This window comes from Prunus persica, chromosome G2 (genome assembly GCF_000346465.2).
Source record: "Prunus persica cultivar Lovell chromosome G2, Prunus_persica_NCBIv2, whole genome shotgun sequence".
NCBI classification, from domain to species: Eukaryota; Viridiplantae; Streptophyta; class Magnoliopsida; order Rosales; family Rosaceae; genus Prunus; species Prunus persica.
The window spans coordinates 24,398,404-24,421,211 of NC_034010.1; the positions used below are offsets into that span (position 1 = coordinate 24,398,404).

Below are 22,808 nucleotides of genomic sequence, written 5' to 3' on the forward strand. Positions count from 1 at the left end.
TTTAAGAAAATAATATCCTTATAACTTATTACAGTTTATGTGATACAGCTTTGTGTAGTATCGATATTAGTCTCAACTTAACTTCATATTAAAATTTAGGTGTGAAGTTTTTTTCGATCTTAAAATGCCTCCATGTCATGTAACTAAAGAATATATCCCACTTAATAGTTTCTGTATTAGACAATTATTCATTTTTTAAGTACAATCTATATATATAAAAATCTATATGATCGGGCCTTCAGTTACTTTTGCACGCTTTATTAGCTTGACACTTCTAGTGGAAACCGAACCAAAAAACCAAAAGAAGATAAATAAAAACATGATTGGGTGATTGAATAATTTTATTAGGAAAATACCAGGGAGACGAACTTTAGGTACCAACTTGTGTACTATCTCTTTAATAGAGCATGGGACCTATTATATTGGTGGGCTCCACCTCTATTAGAGAGATAATACACAAGTTGATATTTAAAGTTCGTCTCCCTAACATGACCTATTTTATTATTATTATTTCTCCTTGATTTCTTACTTTTTTTCTCCTCTTTTATTAATTTCTAGCATATATTTGATTTTTTTTTTTGTCTGAGTATGTTTGAATCTTATGTTGCATGAAATTCCCAAATTTAGGACCACTTCTTTCTTTTTATGCATCAGCTCTTAGTGGAAAACCTACCAACCCCATCCCCTCTAAATTATTTGGTTAGTGTTTGCTGGGATTTTGGCATGGAGTCTATGGTGGCCTTTATATATTCCTCAAATTCCACACCTTATTAATTGTTGCCATTAATAAATCCATCTTCTTTTTTTGGTAAAAGCTATAATCTAAGGACTATAATTTTTTCAACAATACCCTTGATATTGTTATTATTATTTAAAAAGTTATTAAAGCATTAATTGCTAAAACATTGCATTAATTGCTTGAGAGGAAAAAGCTCAGCCAACAGAAAAAAAAAAAAAAAAAACTTAAAAGTACCGGGCATATCACTATGGTGTTATTTCAAACTAACCACTCATTGTTATATATTTTAACTTTTCGACGTGGCAATACTTGATAGGCTCGGAATATTGCCACGATGACATCTCCGTTACATGTAAGTTCTTCTCGAGCCAAAACCCTGAATCCCATTGGCTGTTATATAACTGATCTTATTCCTTCCTAAATACCACAAATTAATGTCACATTATTTATGAGGTGTTCTGTATAGCAGAATTTATGGAGGCAGCTTCGCCATTATATATGGGAAGCCAGACAGGGTTTTGGTAAAAGGAGTTGCCCAGAAGGAAAGTTATTGTTAAAAGCATTGAAGAGTTGCATGACTCTTATATATATACATATCTCTTAGCATGAAACCAGATAATTCAAGACAATAATACCCTCTTCTGATTGAGTCCTATAACATGATTTGGTATTTGATGACCTAATTGGCAAATTTGACCAAGAAAAAATCTTATAAAATATTTTTGTTTTGAGTCCTTGACTAAGCAAAGCTGACACTGCCTATCGAAAGGCTTTGGAGCCTCAAAATGTAATACTCAAGACAATAAGTAAAGAAAACTAGATTAAAAACAAAACTATACTAAAGGTAATACGTCAATGGCTATGCAACAAGAAATTAATTAAAAACTAAACTTAGGAGCTCTTTGGATAAGTCATGCCGACTACCAACCACTACTCACTCTTTTTTTGGGGGGTAGGTGAAGAAACCAAAGGAGAAATTGATCATGTTTTGTTACATTTTATGAGGTATTTACTCCACATATATCATGATTTTTTCTAACCAATTTCTCAAACTTGAGTCCTACTAAAAGATTGAAAAAGACTTTAAATTTATATGTACTCGTTTTTAGGCGAACACCGTGCGTGGGTCGACTGTGATTAGCAAAACTCATAACTTGAAGTAATTTGTGTCTGCATATTTAATGTGTTGTAATTAACTGAAATTAGAGCGATGATTAGCTAATTGTGGCAATCCAATTGACATAACCAAACAATAATAGAACGTGTAGTTTGTGAATTGCGGTGATATTCCGAGTTGTTTCCTTAATTGTGAAATGAAACATCCAAATTCCAATGAATGGAATGTTTTTTTATTGGATATCGGGTAAGACTTTTCCTCGTTTACTTTGACATATGAGAGAGAGAGAGAGAGAGAGAGAGAGAGAGAGAGAGAGGATCATGTAGGTGTGAACAGCGGAAAAGAGGCACCTAACAAAAGTGTAGAGGAAGGATTTTATTAGGAGGTTGGGGCAAGACTAGCATGAAAAAAAAACTTCATTATCCATTCAGGCAAGACATTTAAAAAAAAAAAATTTAATGCTTTTTGTGTTTGGTATTGAAGCGTTTTCACCAACCCACTTTGCGTTTTGCAAGCAATAAGCATATGTAGGCTGACCAATACCACACTAAAAATGGTGATATTAGATCTTCTTTTCCTCCGAACCCCACCACCCTCTTCCCCCTTTTCATCTATGTCTATAATCACGACATATAAACAAAATCTTATTCTATTTCTATTTTTATTTTAACTACAAAGGAGGTTTTTTTAATTGAAGAACAAAGGATAATTGATGCCCTACCTCAACAACTAGAGAAAACTCTCCCACTTTCTAGTTAAGAATTCGATTTTATATGTGATTGATGATGCTACAATTTATCACATAATTTATCTAAAATGTGCATCTACTAAACCTCCCTAAGTGCAAAATTGGTTGATAGGATAAGATTTTTTTGAAGCTTAAAATGCGAGTATTCAATACATAATCAATTGACATTAGGTGAATAGACTCAAGACATTTGAATTATTAGGTAATGTTTTCATTCTCTAATGTGAAATTCACACTCAACCACCTGGACAAGATATGTCGGGGACATGGGAGCATGTGTGATTATTAGACCCAATATGTGAATAATTTGATACCATATTAGAATGTAATATTTGATCCAAAACTAATTGACGATGAGTGAGTAGACTCAAATTTATTTAAATTATTAGACAGGCTTATGCTCTCGGATGTGGTGTGAGACTCACACAATCAACCGTTTTTTTAATAAAAAATAGTAAATTTAGTTTTTCCCTTTCAAATTAATTTTTCTTACATGTAGCCCATCAATTTATTTTTCTATAAAATAAAATCCAATTTTTATAATAAAAAAACCCAATAACTACAATCCAACTTAACAAGTTTATCTAATGAAGCTTAAATTTTATTTATCGTATTTCTTATATAATCAAATTTAGAATATCAAAAAGTCACGTTTTGGTAATGGTATATTAAATTTATAAAAAAACATTTAATATACCTATTAAGTTTTAGTATAAACTAATGTACCTATTATTTAATTTTTTTTAATATACCTATTCTCTCAAAAAACAAAATATTTAAATTTTCATGAAGAAACATTTATTTATTTTTACTTATTATCTTCTTAGTAAAATATACATACATTATTTATTAATGACCCAAAATTGTGTCACGTGTCTCTCTAGCAATGTATGATCCTGTTGTATCTACGGCTACATGTGACCTAATTCAAGAAGCTAGCAAATGCTGTGGAACAGAAAGCAGGCATATGCATGCATTTGTAATCCAAACTGAAACATTGTACTCATAATTCAATTTTGAAAAAGCTTTGTATCAATGGCGCCGATAAGGTGGATGGGATATGGACAGCCAGAGTTTTTAGAGAGGGACCCCGATCGATGTTGACATCTCAATTTCAGTGGTCTTATAATTAATTGGAATTAACAAATAAGATAACAAAATCTAAAAACAGATGGAAATCAAAATGAGACTAATAAAACTGAAAAAAAAAAATTAACAGTTTGGATCGTTGAAAAAAACAGATGGAAATCAAAATGAGACTAATAAAACTGAAAAACAAAAAATTGACAATTTGGATCGTTGAAAAAAAAATCATATGAGACTCTAAAGAGTGTTCCCTACTTGTCATAGTTCTTTTTATGACCACAAAAAATGGTTTTGACATATATATCTTTGGTTTTTTTTTTTTTCCTTCTCTCTAAATCTCCTTGATTACAAGAAAGGCAATGGCTGACCCATGAATTCTTCTAGGGGTGGGGCCAAATTTTATTTTTTGGGGAGATCTTTTATAACAAGGAATTTTTGAGCTAATTAATATTATATGGTAGGATTATATATTTATTATAATATGGTAGGATTTTAATGAGTAGAAGAAAAAAAAAATCTGATGTGGGTGATAATGATAGGCTTTAAAATAAGTCGGTTAAACTTATTATAGTGAATTATGTTGTACAATTACGATTAAACTACAAAACCAGTAGTGAGCTAAAACCTAGTCAAGCCCCTTTGTAGGTATACCCTTGGAGAAAGGGAATTGACAAACTAACCTTCTAGATGCGCATAATGCAAACATGCATCACATTAATTAAGATCATCTCAAGCAACAAGTTTCAGTTTTATATTAATTGGCTCGTAGAATTTTTGTAGCATATTAATTGTAGAACTAGTTTATTTATTTAGTGAAAAGAATCTGATTAACCAAATAAAAAATGTTTACCACAGAGCATGCATGACGATATAAAAAGTCAATGATTTATAAATAAGATTAGTAATGCAATAAGGATTGAGATGGTGGTTCAATATTCTTCATGATTTATAACACAAACAAAGCCGAATTTGGTACATAATCTGCGTCCTAATTTTCTAAATTTGGAGATTAGAAAATGGAAGGATCGGATTGGTAAACTCAATTTGCAAAGGATATTATTTACCTCCTTATCTGTAAGGAGATACTCCTCTTGCAAATCACAGTTTGACACATATGCAAAAATAATTAATTAAAAACATAAAAAGAAAAATGTCTTCATATATATTACACTGCTATTTCCAGGAATGTAAAAACTCATACTTACTTGATATAAGAAGGGAAGTATTTTTCATTTGCAATATGCGTGATTGCAAATGTGATTGAAATCTCAACCTAATTTATGAACCTGTCATTTTGAGCTCTAACTTGGTCTCCATTTATTCTTAGCAACTTGAAGGCTTCACATCATATGGTAGCTGGCTAGCAAACTCAAATAAAAATACAAAAGAATAGGTCATCCACCACCATACACTCTTAGACTATTTCTATTTTGAATCTTAGGCCGTGAAGAATTAATTACATTAAGAATGATTATATCGTGACTGTGACGTTTATCCAAGTGACATGGATATATAATATAAAAATAAAATTAGGAGTTCGGGTTTTGGGTTTTGGTCTACTTCTAGAAGTAGAGACTAGAGATGAGAAGTATGTGGTTGTTTTTTATTTTTTTTAGCACAAGCGATTGGGGAAGGGAGTTTTATATAAATATTAATTTGGTATGGGGGTTTTGAAACTCTTTTCATATTGGTGGAGGTAGAAGAACTTAACCAACTAATCTATACCCTATTGGCCTTTGTGTGTTCTTTTTAGTTAAGTGGAAGTTAAGACAAATTATGGTGGATATAATGCAACTTTGTTTGCAAAATAATTCATTAAAGTACAGCTATTAGTGTGAAAATAGAGTAATCAATATGTAAAAATTAAATGGGGATAATATGATTAATTAATTAATTTTTTAATTAAAAAAATTATATATTATTATTATTATTATTATTATTATTTCAAATAATGAGTCATATATTTATGAAACACAACTATGCATTATCTTTTTTTAATTCTAAATAAAAATAAAAAATTTTAAAAAACCAATTAAGGGGCTAGTTAGCTATAACAAGAATTATTAAGGCCATGCCTCTACTACATAAAAATAGAAAAAATAAAAATAAAATAAAAAAGAGGCAACAACAATGCACAAACAACAATCATAGTTATGAGCTGACCAAATAAAAAATGAAGCTTGAAGTGACTTGGCTATGAGTTGACCATAAATGATGAGTAAAATATAATTATAAATTGGAGACACAGTCAAAGAGCTGACATTCCCAACCTAAACTTCTTAGTCAAAAGAAATGCTCAGACCAACATAAAATAAAAAGAAAGAAATGCAAATCCCAATCTAAAAAAACAAAGAACTTCAATGGAAATTCGGCTTTCCTAGAAGTAACCAAACTGAGCTTCAAATTTATTAATTTGAAAGCAAATGTTAATCAGGGGCATGGTCTGATTAGCTCCCTTAAGAATCTGGGCAGACTTGAGGTCAAAGTCAAGGTCAAGGTCAAGCTAGAGCAATTGTAAAATTTGCACTAATTTTACAACATTATTTAGCCCAATGGAAGCTGCATTAACAAATAAAAACTGTCCCATAATAAGAAGAAGAAGAAGAAAAAAGACTTGTTGCAGAGAGTAATTAAGTGTTCATTGAGTTCAATCTGCCCAAATTCTGTGTTGGGGTCAATGCTTGTTTAAGTGCACTGCTTTGCTTAATTGCTCTTGTAATTCAATTCCCACATCTTATTCTATGATTGTGATCAGGAATTCAAGCTATCATGTGGAAGCACCAATATGCTTTCTAGGTGCTTTTGGGTCAAGTACTTTCATGATTTTCTCAAGTGGAAAGCAGCTTTTTTCTTCTTCTTCTTCTTCTTCTCCATTTTTCCAATGACAATTGCAGTCTCTCATTTTCTTGCATGAAGACACAATCTGGTTTGTTGTTGTGTGATATTGAAATTGATGGGAAACCATTGGGTAATTTCCTAGTACAAGTCTGAACATGTCAAAATGTGCAGTGCTTGCTTTGCACTTTCACATTGATTCAGATAAAGTTGAGAGTCTGAAGAGAGAGAAGAAAACAGAGACAATGATAGATCCTGCAGAATCTTGTCGCTTGATAAACTACTTGGCTCCAACTTCCAACTGTTCTTAACAAAGAAAAACAAAAGCAAAATACAAGGAAAGTGAATCCTTGGCAGTTTCCCTAAAAACCCAAAAGCCCATATTCAAAGAGTAGAAGAGCTTGTAGATTTTCCAAGGCAATGAAAAGCCCAAGCTGAGAGATAATATCACAGATTGGAGCTGGGTTGGATATGGGCTAAAAGCTGTATCACAGAGACATTTTGCTCTGTTGAGTTTAGATATTGACACGAACACGAACCTAGAAATAGACAATTCTAATCTAACAAGAAAACAACACTTCCAAGGTCTCACTGTATTTATCCTTTTTTAAATAAAACATTTCAAAGCCGGATGCCCCATAAACAAGAAAAAAATGTCATCGAGCATAAAATAAGAAGAAGGAAGAAATCGTCCACTATTTTAGTAAGGCTAAGAACAAGAATAAAGATAAGTAAAACGCAGTTGGCTCTTAGCAATAGCAGACGTACATCGTTTCTCTTGGCTGCTATAGATTTGTATTTTTGCTTTCTTCCGTTGAGATAGGTGCATAAACATGATAGAAACAAGGAAAAAGAATATTTGTGGATACATTTCTTGGTCAATCGTATCTTCAAATATTAAATGAAGAATGTTGTTAGAGGGCAATTTAAACTCGGGTGCAAGAAGACGGACACACTATCTTTACTAGCTGATATAACTATGACCGTTGTCTCACCAAGCATGCAAAAAATCACATGTATAATTAAAATATGGTCAAAGAAATTTCACCAACCAAGTCTATTAGTTCATGAAATCCAAGTTTTTTTCTTTTGAAATAGTAAGGTTTTATTCAACTGTCAAAGGTTACAGAGTTGAGCGAACAAACGTGATCTCATCAAAATCTTGCCTCAAAAAACTCAGTGTGAAAAATATGAGACGAAGGAAAAAGAGTGTCACACGCTCCATAAAAGCTACAAACTAAACTAAAAAACAAAACCAAAATAACAACGTCGACTAACAGAGACACATTGGTCTAGAAGGACCCTCTTCAAGCCAAGCGTCTGAAGACACACTGCCTAGAACAAACTTAGCATGGTTACAATAAGACACAAACTGCGAACAATTGAGAATAATATAATATTAATACAAATCCCGTTAAAGTAAAGCTCTTTTTTCTAGTCAATCGCATTTTGTTGAGATATAATAATGGTCCAAAGGACTCTTGAATTAGGGAATAATTGTAACCAAATTAGGAACATCCACACAAAATCTAAAATTAACCATTAAAATGGACTTTCGACAGCTTGAAAACAACCCGTAACCTCTATAACAATTGCCAGAACAAGGATCAACACAATGGAAACTAGATCATTCATGCTTTGAGGTTTACGTGGCTTTCAAATTAATTTCATGTGGATCCCAAGAGTTTGAAATATCCCAACATACAACAACTACAAGGGTATTATTAATAATTTTTTTTTTTCCTTAATCATGTTCAGAGTTTGCAGCTCTTTTGTGTATACAGTCGGTTGTGTTTGAACTAGTGGAAAAACGTCTCCGTTTTGGCGGTTTTAGTTGGGAGTTTATTCGTTACGTTTTTTTAGTACATTCTTCTAGAGTTTATCGCTGGTCATTTTTGTTTGCTGGAAATCAACCCTTCATTCATTGTCTTAGCTCTTTCTCAATGCATGCAGGTTTTCTGAGTTTTCTTTTCTTTTCTTTTCTTTTTGGGAGGTTTTAGAAGATGGGGTTTCTGAGCAGTTTACTGGGAATCTTTGGCTTTGGAATTGGAATCCCTCTTGGACTCTTGGTGGGGTTTTTCCTTTTTATTTATTCGAAGCCCAAAGAAGTTGAGGTAAGTCCATTTTCATCTTGCTCTTCTTTCTGTTTTCTGTTTTCTTTTGTTTAACATGTATTGTCCTGGATGAATTATTTACCTGTCTTGCATTGCATAGTTTACTTTCTTTTGTAACAATTTATCTTGTGTTCTGAGGTGAGGGTGCAATGGAACTACTGTTTCTTTTTGAAATTTGATAGAGAAAAAAAAAGATGAATAGGTTGATTTGTCTAAAGGAATTATAATCACTTGATTTTCTCACCTTTTTCATTCTATGAGTGCGATTGTTTCATTCAGAATAATGAAAATCCAAATACCAAAAACTAAAATCAAAACAGAACAATATTACATCGTGCAGAACATCTCTGTGTAATAACTTGACATACTTTGCAGGATCCGGTAAGCAGGCCACTTTATGAGTTAGATGAACTTTCCTTGCAAGATCTTCTTCCAGAAATTCCATTGTGGGTGAAGAACCCTAATTATCATAGCGTTAGTATCGCCTTTCAATCACCTCACTCATCAGTAGAGTTTCTGTTATTGTTTCTCTTGCTGCTCCTAAGCTATATCTTTATTCATTCCACAACTGTGCAGGTAGACTGGTTGAATAAATTTATCTCAGATTTATGGCCTTACCTTGATAAGGTGATATTCTGATCATTAGCCATTGTTCTTCTTGATTTATTCCTTTTCCTTTATGTCTGTCTGAGACATGAGTTTAACATAATATGCAGGAAATTGGAGGTATGATAAGGAGTGTGGCTCAACCTATATTTTCAGAGTACATTGGGAAGTTTCAGATTGAATCAATTGAGTTTGAGAAAATAAATCTGGGAACTCTTCCTCCTATTTTTTATGGTGAGTTTGCTCCCAGCATCATCTAATTCGCTTTACTGCATAAATCATGGGCGCAAATTGGTATTGATCCAAAAAAATAAAATTCTAAGGTTAGCACATCATTTGATGCCCCCAAAAAGAACGAAAGAAAGATATCATATATAATACCTAAGCTTCAAGAAATTTTGAGCAAAGCTTATGACCAAGAAATCATATTGATATATAATTGTATGCATCGTAGTGGAACGATCACATTTCCAGTAACAAAAAAAAAACATCATTCACTTGTCTTTGTGTTGTTATCATTATTTTGGTTTACAAATTTTCAGGTCTTCAAGTCTATGAGACTAATGAGAAGGAATTAATCCTAGAACCATCAATTAAATGGGCTGGCAATCCCAACATAATTTTGGTGGTAAAAGTTCTGTCTGTACCTATTACAATTCAGGTAAGAAGAACCTAAAGAAGCATTCCTTGACAGAGGAATGAAGAATTTTATTTTCTTCAATGTGGATCCGTTTGTTTCAGAAATTTGATTAAACTTCATTTCAGTTAGTAGATCTACAAGTATTTTTAGCACCAAGGATAGCTTTGAAACCTCTTGTGCCTGCCTTTCCATGTTTTGCAAACATTGTGGTGTCTTTGATGGAGAAGGTAAGCAGAGGCTGTAGTTAACTTGTATCCCTTTTCGTACCTTAAATAGGTTTGATAAATAATAGGACAAGTTTCATATGCTGTATTTCTCTGAACTGTCTGCAGCCTCATGTTGATTTTGGAATGAAAATATTGGGAGGTGACATCATGTCTATACCCGGCCTCTATCATTTTGTTCAGGTGCTGCACTGGTAATACTTTCATGGGGAGTTGGGATTTTTTCTGATTGTCTGACATTTGGATGGTTGGTTGGATATGAATCAACTATGTAAATATAATTGCCTGCAGGAGACTATTAAGAAGCAAGTTGCAAGCCTCTATCTCTGGCCCCAAACTCTTGAAATACCTGTTCTTGACATTTCGACGTAAGTTAATTTGAGATGATACACGTTCCTTGCTCAGTCACGTTACAGAAATATTTTGAGCAAACTATGTACTTTTTATTCATACAGAGTGGCCGTAAAGAAGCCGGTGGGAATATTACATGTGAATGTTGTTCGCGCAACTAAACTCTTGAGGAAGGATATCTTAGGATCATCTGATCCTTATGTCAAGCTCAGCCTGACTGGAGATGGGCTACCAGCAAAGAAAACGACTATCAAGATGAAAAACTTGAACCCTGAGTGGAATGAGAAGTTTAAGCTTATTGTAAAGGATCCCAAGTCCCAAGTTCTTCAGTTACAAGTCTATGACTGGGACAAGGTTACCTCTCTTTACTTCTTTCAAATTAAACACAGACATTGAAGCAAAGAAATAGTGTCGTAACGTGTTAGGTGGTTGTTTCTGATCATTTGCATTTGCTCTTCCAGGTTGGGGGGCATGATAGGATAGGAATGCAGCTAGTTCCTCTCAAACAGCTAACACCCCATGAGATGAAGGAATTTAAGCTCGATTTGCTCAAGGACACAAATATTACTGATTCTCATAGCAAGAAGCAAAGAGGGCAGCTTGTGGTTGAGCTAACTTTTGTGCCTTTCAAAGAAGACACAAGCAAATATAGTGGAAAATTCAGTGGACCTATTGAAGCTTATAGGAGACACGAAAGCGAAATTGATATGTCAATGTCATCAGATGAGGGTACCCTAGGTGGATCAGGTGTACTATCAGTTATGATCCAAGGAGCCGAGGATGTCGAGGGGAAGTGTCACAATAATCCTTATGCTCTCCTCCTCTTTAGAGGAGAAAAGAAGAAAACGCATGTAAGTCTTGGTTTCAATAAATATGAACTCGTTGCTACTGTCAAACTCTGGTTTTAAGCAGCAATTTCATAGTCTCCTAGATAACAGTGGATGCTATATTCCATTTCAAGACAGCAGTATGAGTCTCCAAAGCTGTGTTAGCAAAGGTGTATTTCAAGTTTGTATGCCTGGTTATCCATTTCACCCTTATATGACACAAATTTGGTTTCTTCAGATGCTTAGGAAAACTCGTGATCCGCGCTGGAACGAGGAATTTCAGTTCATGCTGGATGAGCCTCCTTTGGACCAGAAAGTTCACATTGAGGTTCTGAGCAAGAGGACAGGCCTTAGTTTCCGGTTGAAGGTGTGTGAGTTCAACCACTTATACTTAGCAATTAGTAGTAGCAACAATTTCTGCACATAAGTTACAAGCATTTGAACTTTTAATTCTGTTTCGACCGCGTAGGAATCGTTGGGACATGTGGAAATTAATCTTAGAGACGTTGTGCACAACGGCCGGATCAACCAGAAATACCACCTAATCAATTCAAAGAATGGGATGATACATGTTGAGATTAGCTGGAAGATGATTTGAGGCATATGGAACCTGGAAAGCTAGGGAGTGATCTTGACTCTGTGAAAGAAAGCACACAAACCCTTCAGGCCATGTACGTGAGTCAATCTTAGTCTGGGAAGATTATTATTGGGCTAAATTTATTAGAGAGGTAAAATATCAGGTCATGTTCAACACCGAAAGATTATATACTTACATATTTTGTTTAATGAACTTCATGTTTGGATGCAGAACTTAGAAACAGAGAGGAGAGGTGGATTTGTTTGCTGATACTAACGCTGAAGCTGTGAATTAAGAGCAGTGTCGCATACAAAAATGTATTACAAATCTTTTTTTTTCTTTGGGTGCTATTTGTATAAAATAATGTAACAACTTCTGTTTTTTTGTTTTTGTTTTTGGTTTTACTAAAAATCATTAGTGCAATACTATTCAGATTTCAGAAGGATGGAACCTTGGCCCATCACTAGCAACATCGATATTGTCTCCAACTTAACCACCTGTTTAGGGTGTGTGGAGTTTATACAAAAGACCGCAATATTATTAGGAGTGGAGCCATTCATTATATGAGACTTTCTATTTTGTTAAATTTTCAATGTGGGACTGTGTGTATTCTTCAACAAATACAAGTGTTTTCTTTGTTGTAACTAGAAATCCACACAAATAATGCACATCATATCGTTTGATTTGGCTTTCCAGATTGACATCTGCAGATGTCCTGAGACAACAAGAATATAATCTTTCATCATAATTAATAAAATGTTTTCTACAATCAAACAATTAACAATCTCAAAAGCAAATGTGAACAGAATTTTATATCTAGCAAATCTAATATTTTATACATAATGCAGAGAACTAGCTTGCTAATAGTTAATCTATTTGTGAGTTAGAACTCAGGAAGGCTTATTCATGATGATATCTGATATCAGTCTTCCAAACATTTGACCCTTTTTCCCTAAATAATTATTATCTTAAGACCAATCTCTTAGACCAATCTTAACGTGCCAAATGGCGTCCTTAAAGATTACAATCAAATTAAAATATGACTTTGGCATACAACCTTTTGTGTTGTCGTAGGTTAACAGGCTGACTTAGTTGTCCAAACAGAATATTAGAATATAATTGAATATTATAGAGCTGATTAGAGGTAGTTAATGACTTTTATTAGTTGGCCATTAGTGGTGTCCTAGGTGTGACTCACAGAATTATAGATTTCTTCAGTCATGTGTGTGACTCACAGGCATATTCTATCGAATTTATATTGTTATTGTCGTCCTGCAGTGCACATATCAAAGTTTAATCGATTCGTCTTTTATTTTGAGAGTTGTTATTAGCACTCTAATAAAATTATTATATACTCTTCAAGTGACGGTATAGTGAATTCATTCATTCATAACATTTACTTAGTTGTTTTGATATCCCGATTACATACATAGCGACCATATCATTTTGTAGAAGATATTTATTTATCTCCCTATGAATGTATACTTTATAATTATTTTGCAAATAATCGTCATTGCTATTACAAATAATTTTGGGTCTATTTTGGGTCACCAACTTTGTCAAAAAGAGCACCAGAAAAGATAGAGCATGGAAAGCAAGTTGGTGAGTTGATGGGAAAGACAACTAAGCACAATTAATTACGATATGTACATTTTCTAAAAGCATGCCAATTTTTTTTTTAAAAAAAGTATAAATGATAGTCTAAACTACATGGAGGGGGTGGGGAGTTTCTCATACACATACAACTAAGATGTTATGGGAATTTGAATCTAAGACTTCTGATATGCAAGTCAAAGCCCTTTTCCGCTAGACCCTATTGGCTAACTTTAAAAAAATAGATATTCCTTCTTTTTAACAAATGCAACAATTGATTACATATAAATTACTATTTTTCCTACTCAAATTAAAACCTTTTTATGTGCGAAAAATATCTTCCCTTTATTGAAAAATGTGGAACATAATTGAACTGATATCCAAGATAATGAAACCCAACATAGAAGATTAAAATTTGAGATGGATGCAGACATGGGTTTAGTCAAATTAATTAGAGCGGATGTGCTCTCCACTCTGCACCTGAGTTCGATTCTCCCTTCTAGTAGTTTAGATTAGAATAGACATGGGCTAAATTTGTGCTTATTGTAATAAACAAACAAACAAATTTAAAAAATAATACTCTATTTGAAAGAAATTTTTTAATTTGGTGACAAAGGGGTGCAAATGTCATTTCCAACATTGAGAACGTAACAGTCACAATGACAAGTTACACGTACACGTAGAGACAATTGGGAGGCTCTGATGAGCAGACAAAGGCAGTAGTTTCCTTTGAGCCAAAGGAATTCAAAGTTTGAAACTTCGAAGCCAAATTGAGGTGAAACGACACCGCCGTGTTTTCTGGTTTTTTGGCGCTCTTCTTCTTCCACAGTGTTTCGGTACCTACCCAAGTTAATTTTTCACTTAAAAGACCTTTCTTCTTTGGTTTTGTTGAATTATTGATATCTTTTTTCCTCTGTCATTGCATTTTTTATTCCATAGCTTCTTGAAGTTGCAGTCTTGAGAATATGGGACTTTTCAGCACTCTCTTGGGGATTTTTGGTTTTGGCATTGGAAGTCTTCTTGGACTCTTGGTGGGTTTCTTCCTTTTCATCTATTCAGAGCCTGAGGAAGTGAAGGTAACCTCTTATCTTTGTTTATAATTCTTGTTTCATCTTTCTTTGTAAGGATTCTTTGAAGCATTTCGTTACTGGGTTTTCAAGGCTTTAATTGGGTATTTTAGATTGAAAAATTTCTTCAACTTGCCGGTCTTGCATGGATAACAAACTGTGAATCTCAAATTGTAATTTTTGTGTTAGTTTTTAGCTTGTGTCTTCTGTTATTTGAGAGGACAGTTTAAGTTGGACTGTTGTATCAGATGCGTTTAGAATATTGGGTTGCTTATTTGTTTCAGAGAATCTCCCGTTTTACTGGAGATTCAAATCAGAGAAAGTGGTCTATTTTTACACTGCAAAGTAAGCCGGGGGCATTTGCTATTGGCATGTCTATCTGCTTAAGCGTTGAATAGTGAAATCCGCTATCCAATTCATGGTTTTAATTCAACCACCGTAGTCCTATATTTTGAAGCTTCACGAGGACGCTTTTTTGTTTGTTTTGTTTCTGGGGAATATTTAAGTAGGATCACTTGAAGTTTTCATTTTTCATTTAACTTCACCTCCCCTGCTTTTCCCCCCTCTTGAATCCTTGATTGTAACTAAGAGGTTGGTTTTGAATCTATAAAAATCAAAGAAACACTTCTAAAAAAAATGACTGTGAAGCGTGTTTAGTCTGTAAAGTGTTCAACATACTTAATGTTGCAGGATCCAGTCGTCAGGCCACTGCATGAATTAGATTCATGTACTTTGCAAGGTCTTCTACCTGAAATTCCAATGTGGGTAAAATTCAGCGACTATGATCGAGTTAGTATATCCTTTTAATCCTATTACATCAAGCTTTTGCTCTTTCTTTCTCTCACTGCTGCTAAGCCTTCACATCTATGTTCTGACTATACGTATTGTTGTGCAGGTAGACTGGCTAAACAAGTTTCTCTTTGATATGTGGCCATACCTTGACAAGGTGAAAATTTGGTTAACAGTTCTTTTATTATTTCTTCTTGGCTAAACAAGTTTCTCTTTGATATGTGGCCATACCTTGACAAGGTGATAATTTGGTTAACAGTTCTTTTATTATATCTTCTGGTATTTGAGAATCAGTTTATTAATCTCCAGGCAATTTGTAGTACAATAAGAAGCATAGCACAACCTATCTTCAAAGAGTACATAGGGAAGTTTCACATTGAGGCAATTGAGTTTGACAAGTTAAGTCTTGGAACTATGCCGCCCATAATATATGGTTAGTCTACTCACTTTGATAATCTAAGCATAGCACAACCCTTCCAGATTTACTATCATATATTTTGGTTACCTTTTGAATCTTTCAGGTCTAAAAGTTTATGAGACTAATGAGAACGAATTAGTTATGGAACCGGCATTTAGATGGGCTGGTAATCCCAACATAGTTTTGGTGTTAAAGTTGTTGTCTCTGAGAATTATGATTCAGGTAAGAAATGAAGACACAATCCTTGAAAGGAAACATCTGTTTATTTATATGCTGCTACATTTGATGCATTATTTTCAGAATACTGATTTGTGCTTATTCTCAGTTAGTGGATTTGCAAGTATTTGCAGCGCCACGGGTAACTTTAAAGCCTCTCGTGCCGACTTTTCCATGTTTTGCAAGCATTGTGGTGTCTTTATTGGAGAAGGTCTCAAAAGAGCATAATTTTTCTCTCATTCTTTTTGTACTTTTTAATTTAGATTGCACTGATAAAATGATTTTCTCCATCCATCTGCAGCCACATGTAGATTTTGGAATCAAAATATTGGGAGGGGATATCATGTCCATACCAGGCCTCTATCGGTTTGTTCAGGTACTACATCAGTAATTCTGTCCTGGGTAGGATTTTGGTTTTTAGTTAACTGGGTTTGGATGGTTGTGTTAGACAATTTATGCTTGCTCAGAGGTTGGTTGGTATGAATTAACTAATCATCAACGTGTTTGCAGGAGAACATCAAAAAACAAGTCGCAAGCCTCTATCTCTGGCCTCAAACACTTGAAATACCTGTTCTTGATGCTTCAGTGTGAGTAATTATGAGATGATATAGCTATGCTTTGGAACATTTAGCCCCCTTCTTCCACCAAAAATTAATTAGTTATATATTTTATTCTCTCTATATCCATTTTAAGTCATGAATCAATCATGTTGAATGAGGCTTCACCGATGTGGAGCCATCAGAAGATGAATGTTGCTATATTTGTTTATAGAAAATTTATTAGTGCTCTTCTTTCAAATATATCTTTACAAAACTAATTTCCCCTTTAAATCTTCCAATAGAGTGGCCAAGAAGCCTGTAGGTATACTTCATGTCAAAGTTGTTCGAGCAATGAAACTTTTGAAGATGGACATTTTGGGAAGTTCTGATCCTTACGTCAAACTAAGCCTTACTGAAGATAGGTTGCCAGCAAAGAAAACCACAGTCAAGATGAAGAAGTTGAATCCAGAATGGAATGAGAAGTTCAAGCTTCTTGTGAAGGATCCTGAAACTCAAGCCCTCGAGTTACAACTTTATGACTGGGACAAGGTTTTCCCCTCACCTCTTATCTTTTGGTTCAAATACGACTTAATAAAATTGTGACTTTTAATCCATATTTTTGTTATTTCCTGCAATTTTACCACAGTTTATGTGAACCCTTGTTGCTTAGATTTATGCTTAATGTTAAGGAATTTGAAGTTTTTCAATGATGTAGCCTTTTGTCCCTTTAGAAAAAGGAATCAGAAGGAGGTCCTTGTTCTTACATTGGTATTGGTTCTAGAACCCTGATCTCAACTTTGTTTGAAAACAAATTCAGAGAACAATAATTCCCATTTTCACCAGATTTCCATATGTTAGTTCTCACAAAATTGGTCGTTACTAAGTTAGAAATGTTCCTATCTGATAACTATTCCCCAAAAAAAAATTGAAAAAGTTACATCTTTCACCATTCTGCTAAATAAGGGTGAAAAATAATAACAAAAAAAAAAAAGTGAAGAGTAATTGCAGTATCTTTTCACTGTTGATCATTAGTATTTAGTGTCTCTATAAGTTATTCTTAGGAAGGTGTACAAGAAAGGTTCTGTTTGTTAGTTTTTGAATTTGTAAACAAGGTTCAATTTCAGGTTAATCTTCTTTTCTGTTTATAGGTTGGCAGACATGACAAATTGGGAATGCAGTTGGTTCCTTTAAAAGTGCTAACACCCGGTTTGACAAAGGAACTTGTGCTGGATTTGGTCAAGAACACAAATATCAATGATCCTCAAAACAAGAAGCGTAGGGGACAAATTGTGGTGGAGCTTGCTTTCGTTCCTTTCAAATCAGAAAGCAGTAAGCTTAATGGTAATGAATATGGGAGAAGTGAAAGTGGAATTAGTAGGTCCTCAGACAGTTCCGAGTCCCTCGGTGGAGCAGGTTTACTATCTGTTCTGATCCAGGGAGCTGAGGATGTAGAAGGGCAGCATCACAACAATCCTTTTGCTTTGCTTTGCTTCAGAGGTGAAGAAAAGAAAACTAAGGTGAACTTCCCTTTTGATAATTACCAGCTCCTTTTTATTATCAACAAGAGTTTCAGAGATGTGAACATAGGCATGTGTCACAAATTCACAATACACAGTTTACCTGTTTTCTTAACTCATGGTGCAAACTCCTTTTCTTGGCAGATGGTGAAAAAAAGTCGTGATCCACTTTGGAATGAAGATTTCCAATTTATGCTTGATGAGCCTCCTTTACAAGACAAGATTTATATTGAGGTCATGAGCAAAAGCAGAGCCATTTTCCGAGCGAAGGTATGGTTATCATTGTTCCCCTCCTTATACATGCGCCGATCTTCTTCACATGCCTTGCACTGCTCTGATTCTACACATCTCCTCATGTGTAGGAATCGTTGGGGTACGTAGAAATCAATCTCGCCGATGTTGTACACAATGGACGCATCAACCAAAAGTACCATTTGATTGACTCACACAACGGAAGGATACACATAGAGCTAAGTTGGACAAAGGCTTGAGACATGAGATACTGAAAAACTATGAGTTGCAAGTAATCTCAAGTCTCAACTGACCTTTCCAACTGTTACAACTTACAACAGAGGATTATATGAGGAAATGGGAGGAAAAGAAGAGAGAGATTCTTGAATTCAATTGATTGTTTTGATATTTCAATCTTTAGAGTAGAGTCATTCATACAAAATGGGCTTCAAAACAATTATGAAGCATGCTTAAAGCTAAAGAAATTGTTAGGCAGCAAAGTGCAAAACAATTCCCCTATTGATTTGGCAAGGGCAACAGCTTTGGGTTAAACCTTAGCAAGCTGAGGCCAGACCAAGCCCAAGTCACATTCAAAGCTGAGGACGAAGCTCAAATGGAGCAAACCTAGCCCAACCCAATGATGCCAAAACCCACTGTACCCAGAAGGCATTATGATACATGGTGCACATACACGTACATGAATATGCTGATAAAAAGTAAAATTATGAAAAAAAGAAAAATAGATAAAAAAAGTTTGAAAAGGACTTGCACAATCCCAAATATGGACATCATCTTAAAACATATGGACCCCAGTGGAGGCATGGATTAGGTTTGACTTGCTGTTGATCAGTACATGTGACATCATAATTAAGGTAAAAAGCTGCTTAGCTACTGGTTCCCTATAGTGGATATGCATGGTTTAAAGTCCATCTTATATTATCCTAATTAAAGAGTATTAGAGGATTAGCATACATGTAATAATTAATGTTCCAAACTATATCAACCGAGTGATGAAGAAAAAAAAATTCTCCAGCTTTTGCATTAAATATATTTTAATTACATAATCTCTGCCTTCCCACTAAAAAAAATTCTCCAGCTTTTGCATTGTATTTTATTCTACACTACAAATCATATTTGTATGTTCTCTAAAAGAAGGGAGAACCTAGAACCAATCTGCGTTGAAAAAATTTGATCCTTCAATAGATTTGATATGTACAAATATGCGTCGATGTCTAATAACCGTTGATCGCGTTGATTCAACATAATCAGTTATGTAGTTTACTTAATTTTTATACAAATTAAGAGAGAGAAAGAGATTAATTATTTAAGTAAAGCATGAATTTGAGTATTTTCTAAAATATGCAAGACATCCAATGCCCTTAATCTCACTTTCACTACCCAAGTGGGGAGCACCATAAGAGTAGGGATTCCTCTTGCATATAAAAAGGGTCAGCTTTCTGGTTGACTTGCCCCAGAAAGTCTGGCAAATTTAGAGGTAGTAAAAGGGAATCCTATCCCCTCCCCACAAAGGGTTTTTATGAGGATTCTTTGTTATAATGGATCTCCACTCATTGCTAGGAACCCTTCATTACTCTCTCTCTCTCTCTCACTTGCTAGGGCTAGTTGTGTTGTGTGAGGCATGCATGTGTGCTCTCAAAAGGAGGGGTGAAATAAAAAGGGGGTCACTTTCTTGGTTCCTTGTTGATGTTCTTTTGTGGGGGAGAGGAATAACTTTAGCATTTTAAAAAGCCACAGCATTTTTCTTTCTTTCTTTCTTTTAAAAGGGTATTGTCTTGTGATATTATTATATGAGGCCATGAGGCATGAGGGTAGGAGAGTAGTGTATAAAGTGGGAATAGGGAACTCCCACTCACTTCACTACATGATGGTTAAGTCTTGATTTGGATTTAGTGTTTGGTGTCTTGTTGGATGCTTTGAGGCTCCTTTGAGGCAGAGTGCACTGTGAGCAGCACACTCTCAATTTCAGAAGCTGCTCATGAGATGTCATGTATCTCTTTAAGGTTCTTGTGATTGTGAGAGATTCTTGATGCCTCTTTCTCAGTAGACAATCACCAAATATTTTCAAAAAAAATGGAGATACAAATTCTCTCCCACAAACTCCCAAAAATCCCACTACCCAACTGACTCTAGATAGAGATATGGAAGAATGTATTTTTGCATAGAGAACAAAGCTGTGTAATGTGCCTATACTGCTATATACTATTCCAAACCCTAATGGGAAGGGGAATATTTTACCCAATTTCAATTTTCAACCAAGGCCACACCTATTGGCAAGAACCAACCTTTTCCCCCTTTTCTTGATGAGTACGCTTTTCACTTTTAGCCAAAATTAACCTAGGAAATAATCAAGATATAGCATATCAAGACAAATAACTCGGTCAACGCAATAGTCTTCCAAGAATATATTAGGCAGCATTTTACATCAAAATTGTAATTTTCAAGCACGATTCTTCTCGAAGAACCCATGCCTGCCATAGCCTACTATTCTTGTAGAAATTATCAAAGCATAGTGGTTAGGGTTTAGGGTTTTGTTGAAAATTCCCAAGTGCCAGTTTTTGACCATTGAATCGATATGACAGATTCTGAGGGTGGTGATGTGCATGGGTTCATCGACCAAGGTTTTGTATGTTTTGAAAATACACACGAAACCATGTTAATATATGATTATAATAAAACAGATATGAACACATATCATACTCATCACTAGGTTTACAAGGTTTGAAACTTTGAACACATCGTTTTAGGTGGAATTTAAAATAAAAACAATTTGTTTATTGAAGAAATATTGGGCCAATATGATGACCATAGACATAGCCAAACCCTACATTGTGCTGAAAAGTTTCTTCTATTTCTTTCTTCTTTCGGTTTCTAGTTATAATAAGGGAGATTGCATGATTAAAAAAAGAAGGGCAGGAAGAACAAGAATTGTGGTCCTCCTTCCAAGGCCCATTTGGTTGTGAAAAGAATCCATAGGAAAATAAAACTATTTTGGGAATATTTTCCCAAATTTGTATTCAAAATTCTTCCTAAAATGTTTTTACCATCTCTAGGAGAATGCTACGGTATCATGGTAATGTGGTACATTTTATACACGTGTTATAATATGGATGGACGGCAATATTTAATTTTCCCCATTTTAGAGAATAATATCAATAAATGTCCATTTATGTTATAACACATGTACAAAATGTACTACGTAACTGTACTATCGTAGCATTCTATAATTACTCAATTTTTAGGTCAAGTGTTGTTTTCTACGGTATGGGAAATCTAGATGGATATATCAAAACATCAAGAACCTAATTAGGCTCTTAAAAGTCAAAAGAGGGAAAAAGAAAATTAACAAGCAAAAGCAATGGGAAATAAATTCAGAGGAAAACAAAAGAGAAATCCAAATCATGTGATGAGATCTAGTCGTAATGTCAACCCTGTTGACATGGGAACCACAAAAGGACTGCTGTGATGATGTGCACGTGTGGCAAACTTATCATCATCGGCTCATGTGGGGCAAATGGTGCCATTTTTCTTCTTCTATAGATATATACAGTCCTGATCTCTTGGACTACAGGGGTCCAAGATATTTGTGGTCACTCACCGTTAGATGTAAATTCAACGGTTGACTCACTCTTACACTCCTTTTAAGAAACTTTTTTGAACCATTGGATTAATATCCAACGGTGAGTGACTACAATCTCTTGGACTCCTGTAATTCAAGAGATCGGGACTGTATATATATATAGAAGAAGAAAATTCAAAGAAAATTTTTGCATGATTAAAAAAAATGGCACCATTTGACTCCATGGCCAACAATGATTCATCATCATGATCCATAGCGAAGCATGGGGGCCAAAGCCAATTGTCATTCATGATAAAAAATAAAAAAAATTTGAGCCATACATGTTGTAATGGGGTATTCTTTTTGTCAAATAAATTATGATCAGGCGGGCCTGTAGAAGGAGATTATGGCATGATCCACTCAACATTTTGAACGCTATTTTATTAGCCAAAGTAAGAAAAAAAGAGGGATTTGACAACCAGCCACTAACACTAAATATTGCTGCTTATCTGCATAACATTATTATTACTCCTTTATACTTATACATTTTATATGAAGAAAAAAAGGATTTTCGCGCATTTTACAGTATTTGATACATTGTAGATATTTAGATCAATAAAATTATAGATAGCTTAATTCACCCTCGTTAAACTTGAACTCTTTAATTTCTTCTCATTTTAGGTAGAAACTATACTAATCAACCAAAGCTGCTGGACAAGGAATTGATCATGATTCATGAGTGAGTACAAAGAATCAAGCAGGACCGTTTGGTTTATTTGTCTATACATATATGGAAATAGATAACATTCCAAGAGAGTTGAATTTGTTAAATAAGGCAACAAGAGAGTTGGATATCAAGATCAAAAGTTCGTATTTTTACCAGAGAATATTATGGCATTCATTGTTGCAGAATATTACTGTTATGTGGAGAAAAAAAAACATTAAGAAAATGCGGCATTTGTAAGTGTGAAAATTTGTCATGGAATTTGGTGGACAT

The 22,808-nt window shown here is 34.3% G+C and overlaps 2 protein-coding genes across 4 annotated transcripts; both read left to right on the forward strand.

The window, feature by feature from the left end:
• LOC18787169 (synaptotagmin-3) lies at nt 8,317-12,541 on the forward strand. Of its 2 annotated transcripts, XM_020557999.1 has the most exons (12): nt 8,317-8,639; nt 9,015-9,113; nt 9,216-9,266; nt 9,356-9,479; nt 9,788-9,906; nt 10,011-10,112; nt 10,218-10,292; nt 10,401-10,477; nt 10,565-10,814; nt 10,922-11,311; nt 11,526-11,654; nt 11,757-12,541. In XM_020557999.1, the coding sequence occupies exons 1-12, from the start codon at nt 8,529-8,531 to the stop codon at nt 11,883-11,885; spliced, it is 1,656 nt and encodes a 551-aa protein (XP_020413588.1). In that variant the 5' UTR covers nt 8,317-8,528; the 3' UTR covers nt 11,886-12,541. The 2 variants fall into 2 exon arrangements, 1 of the variants encoding a protein (XP_020413588.1); XR_002270326.1 differs by lacking the exons at nt 8,317-8,639; nt 9,015-9,113; nt 9,216-9,266; nt 9,356-9,479; nt 9,788-9,906 and having other exon boundaries at nt 10,028-10,112; nt 11,757-12,015; nt 12,096-12,541.
• LOC18785528 (synaptotagmin-3) lies at nt 14,181-18,742 on the forward strand. 2 transcript variants are annotated; one of them, XM_007219959.2, is made up of 13 exons: nt 14,181-14,293; nt 14,397-14,533; nt 15,215-15,313; nt 15,420-15,470; nt 15,623-15,746; nt 15,835-15,953; nt 16,057-16,158; nt 16,249-16,323; nt 16,458-16,534; nt 16,789-17,035; nt 17,635-18,003; nt 18,148-18,273; nt 18,366-18,742. In XM_007219959.2, exons 2-13 carry the CDS (start codon nt 14,423-14,425, stop codon nt 18,492-18,494), a joined length of 1,629 nt encoding a protein of 542 aa, XP_007220021.1. In that variant the 5' UTR covers nt 14,181-14,293; nt 14,397-14,422; the 3' UTR covers nt 18,495-18,742. The 2 variants fall into 2 exon arrangements, with proteins under 2 accessions (XP_007220021.1, XP_020412020.1); XM_020556431.1 differs by lacking the exons at nt 14,181-14,293; nt 14,397-14,533; nt 15,215-15,313; nt 15,420-15,470 and adding an exon at nt 15,515-15,553.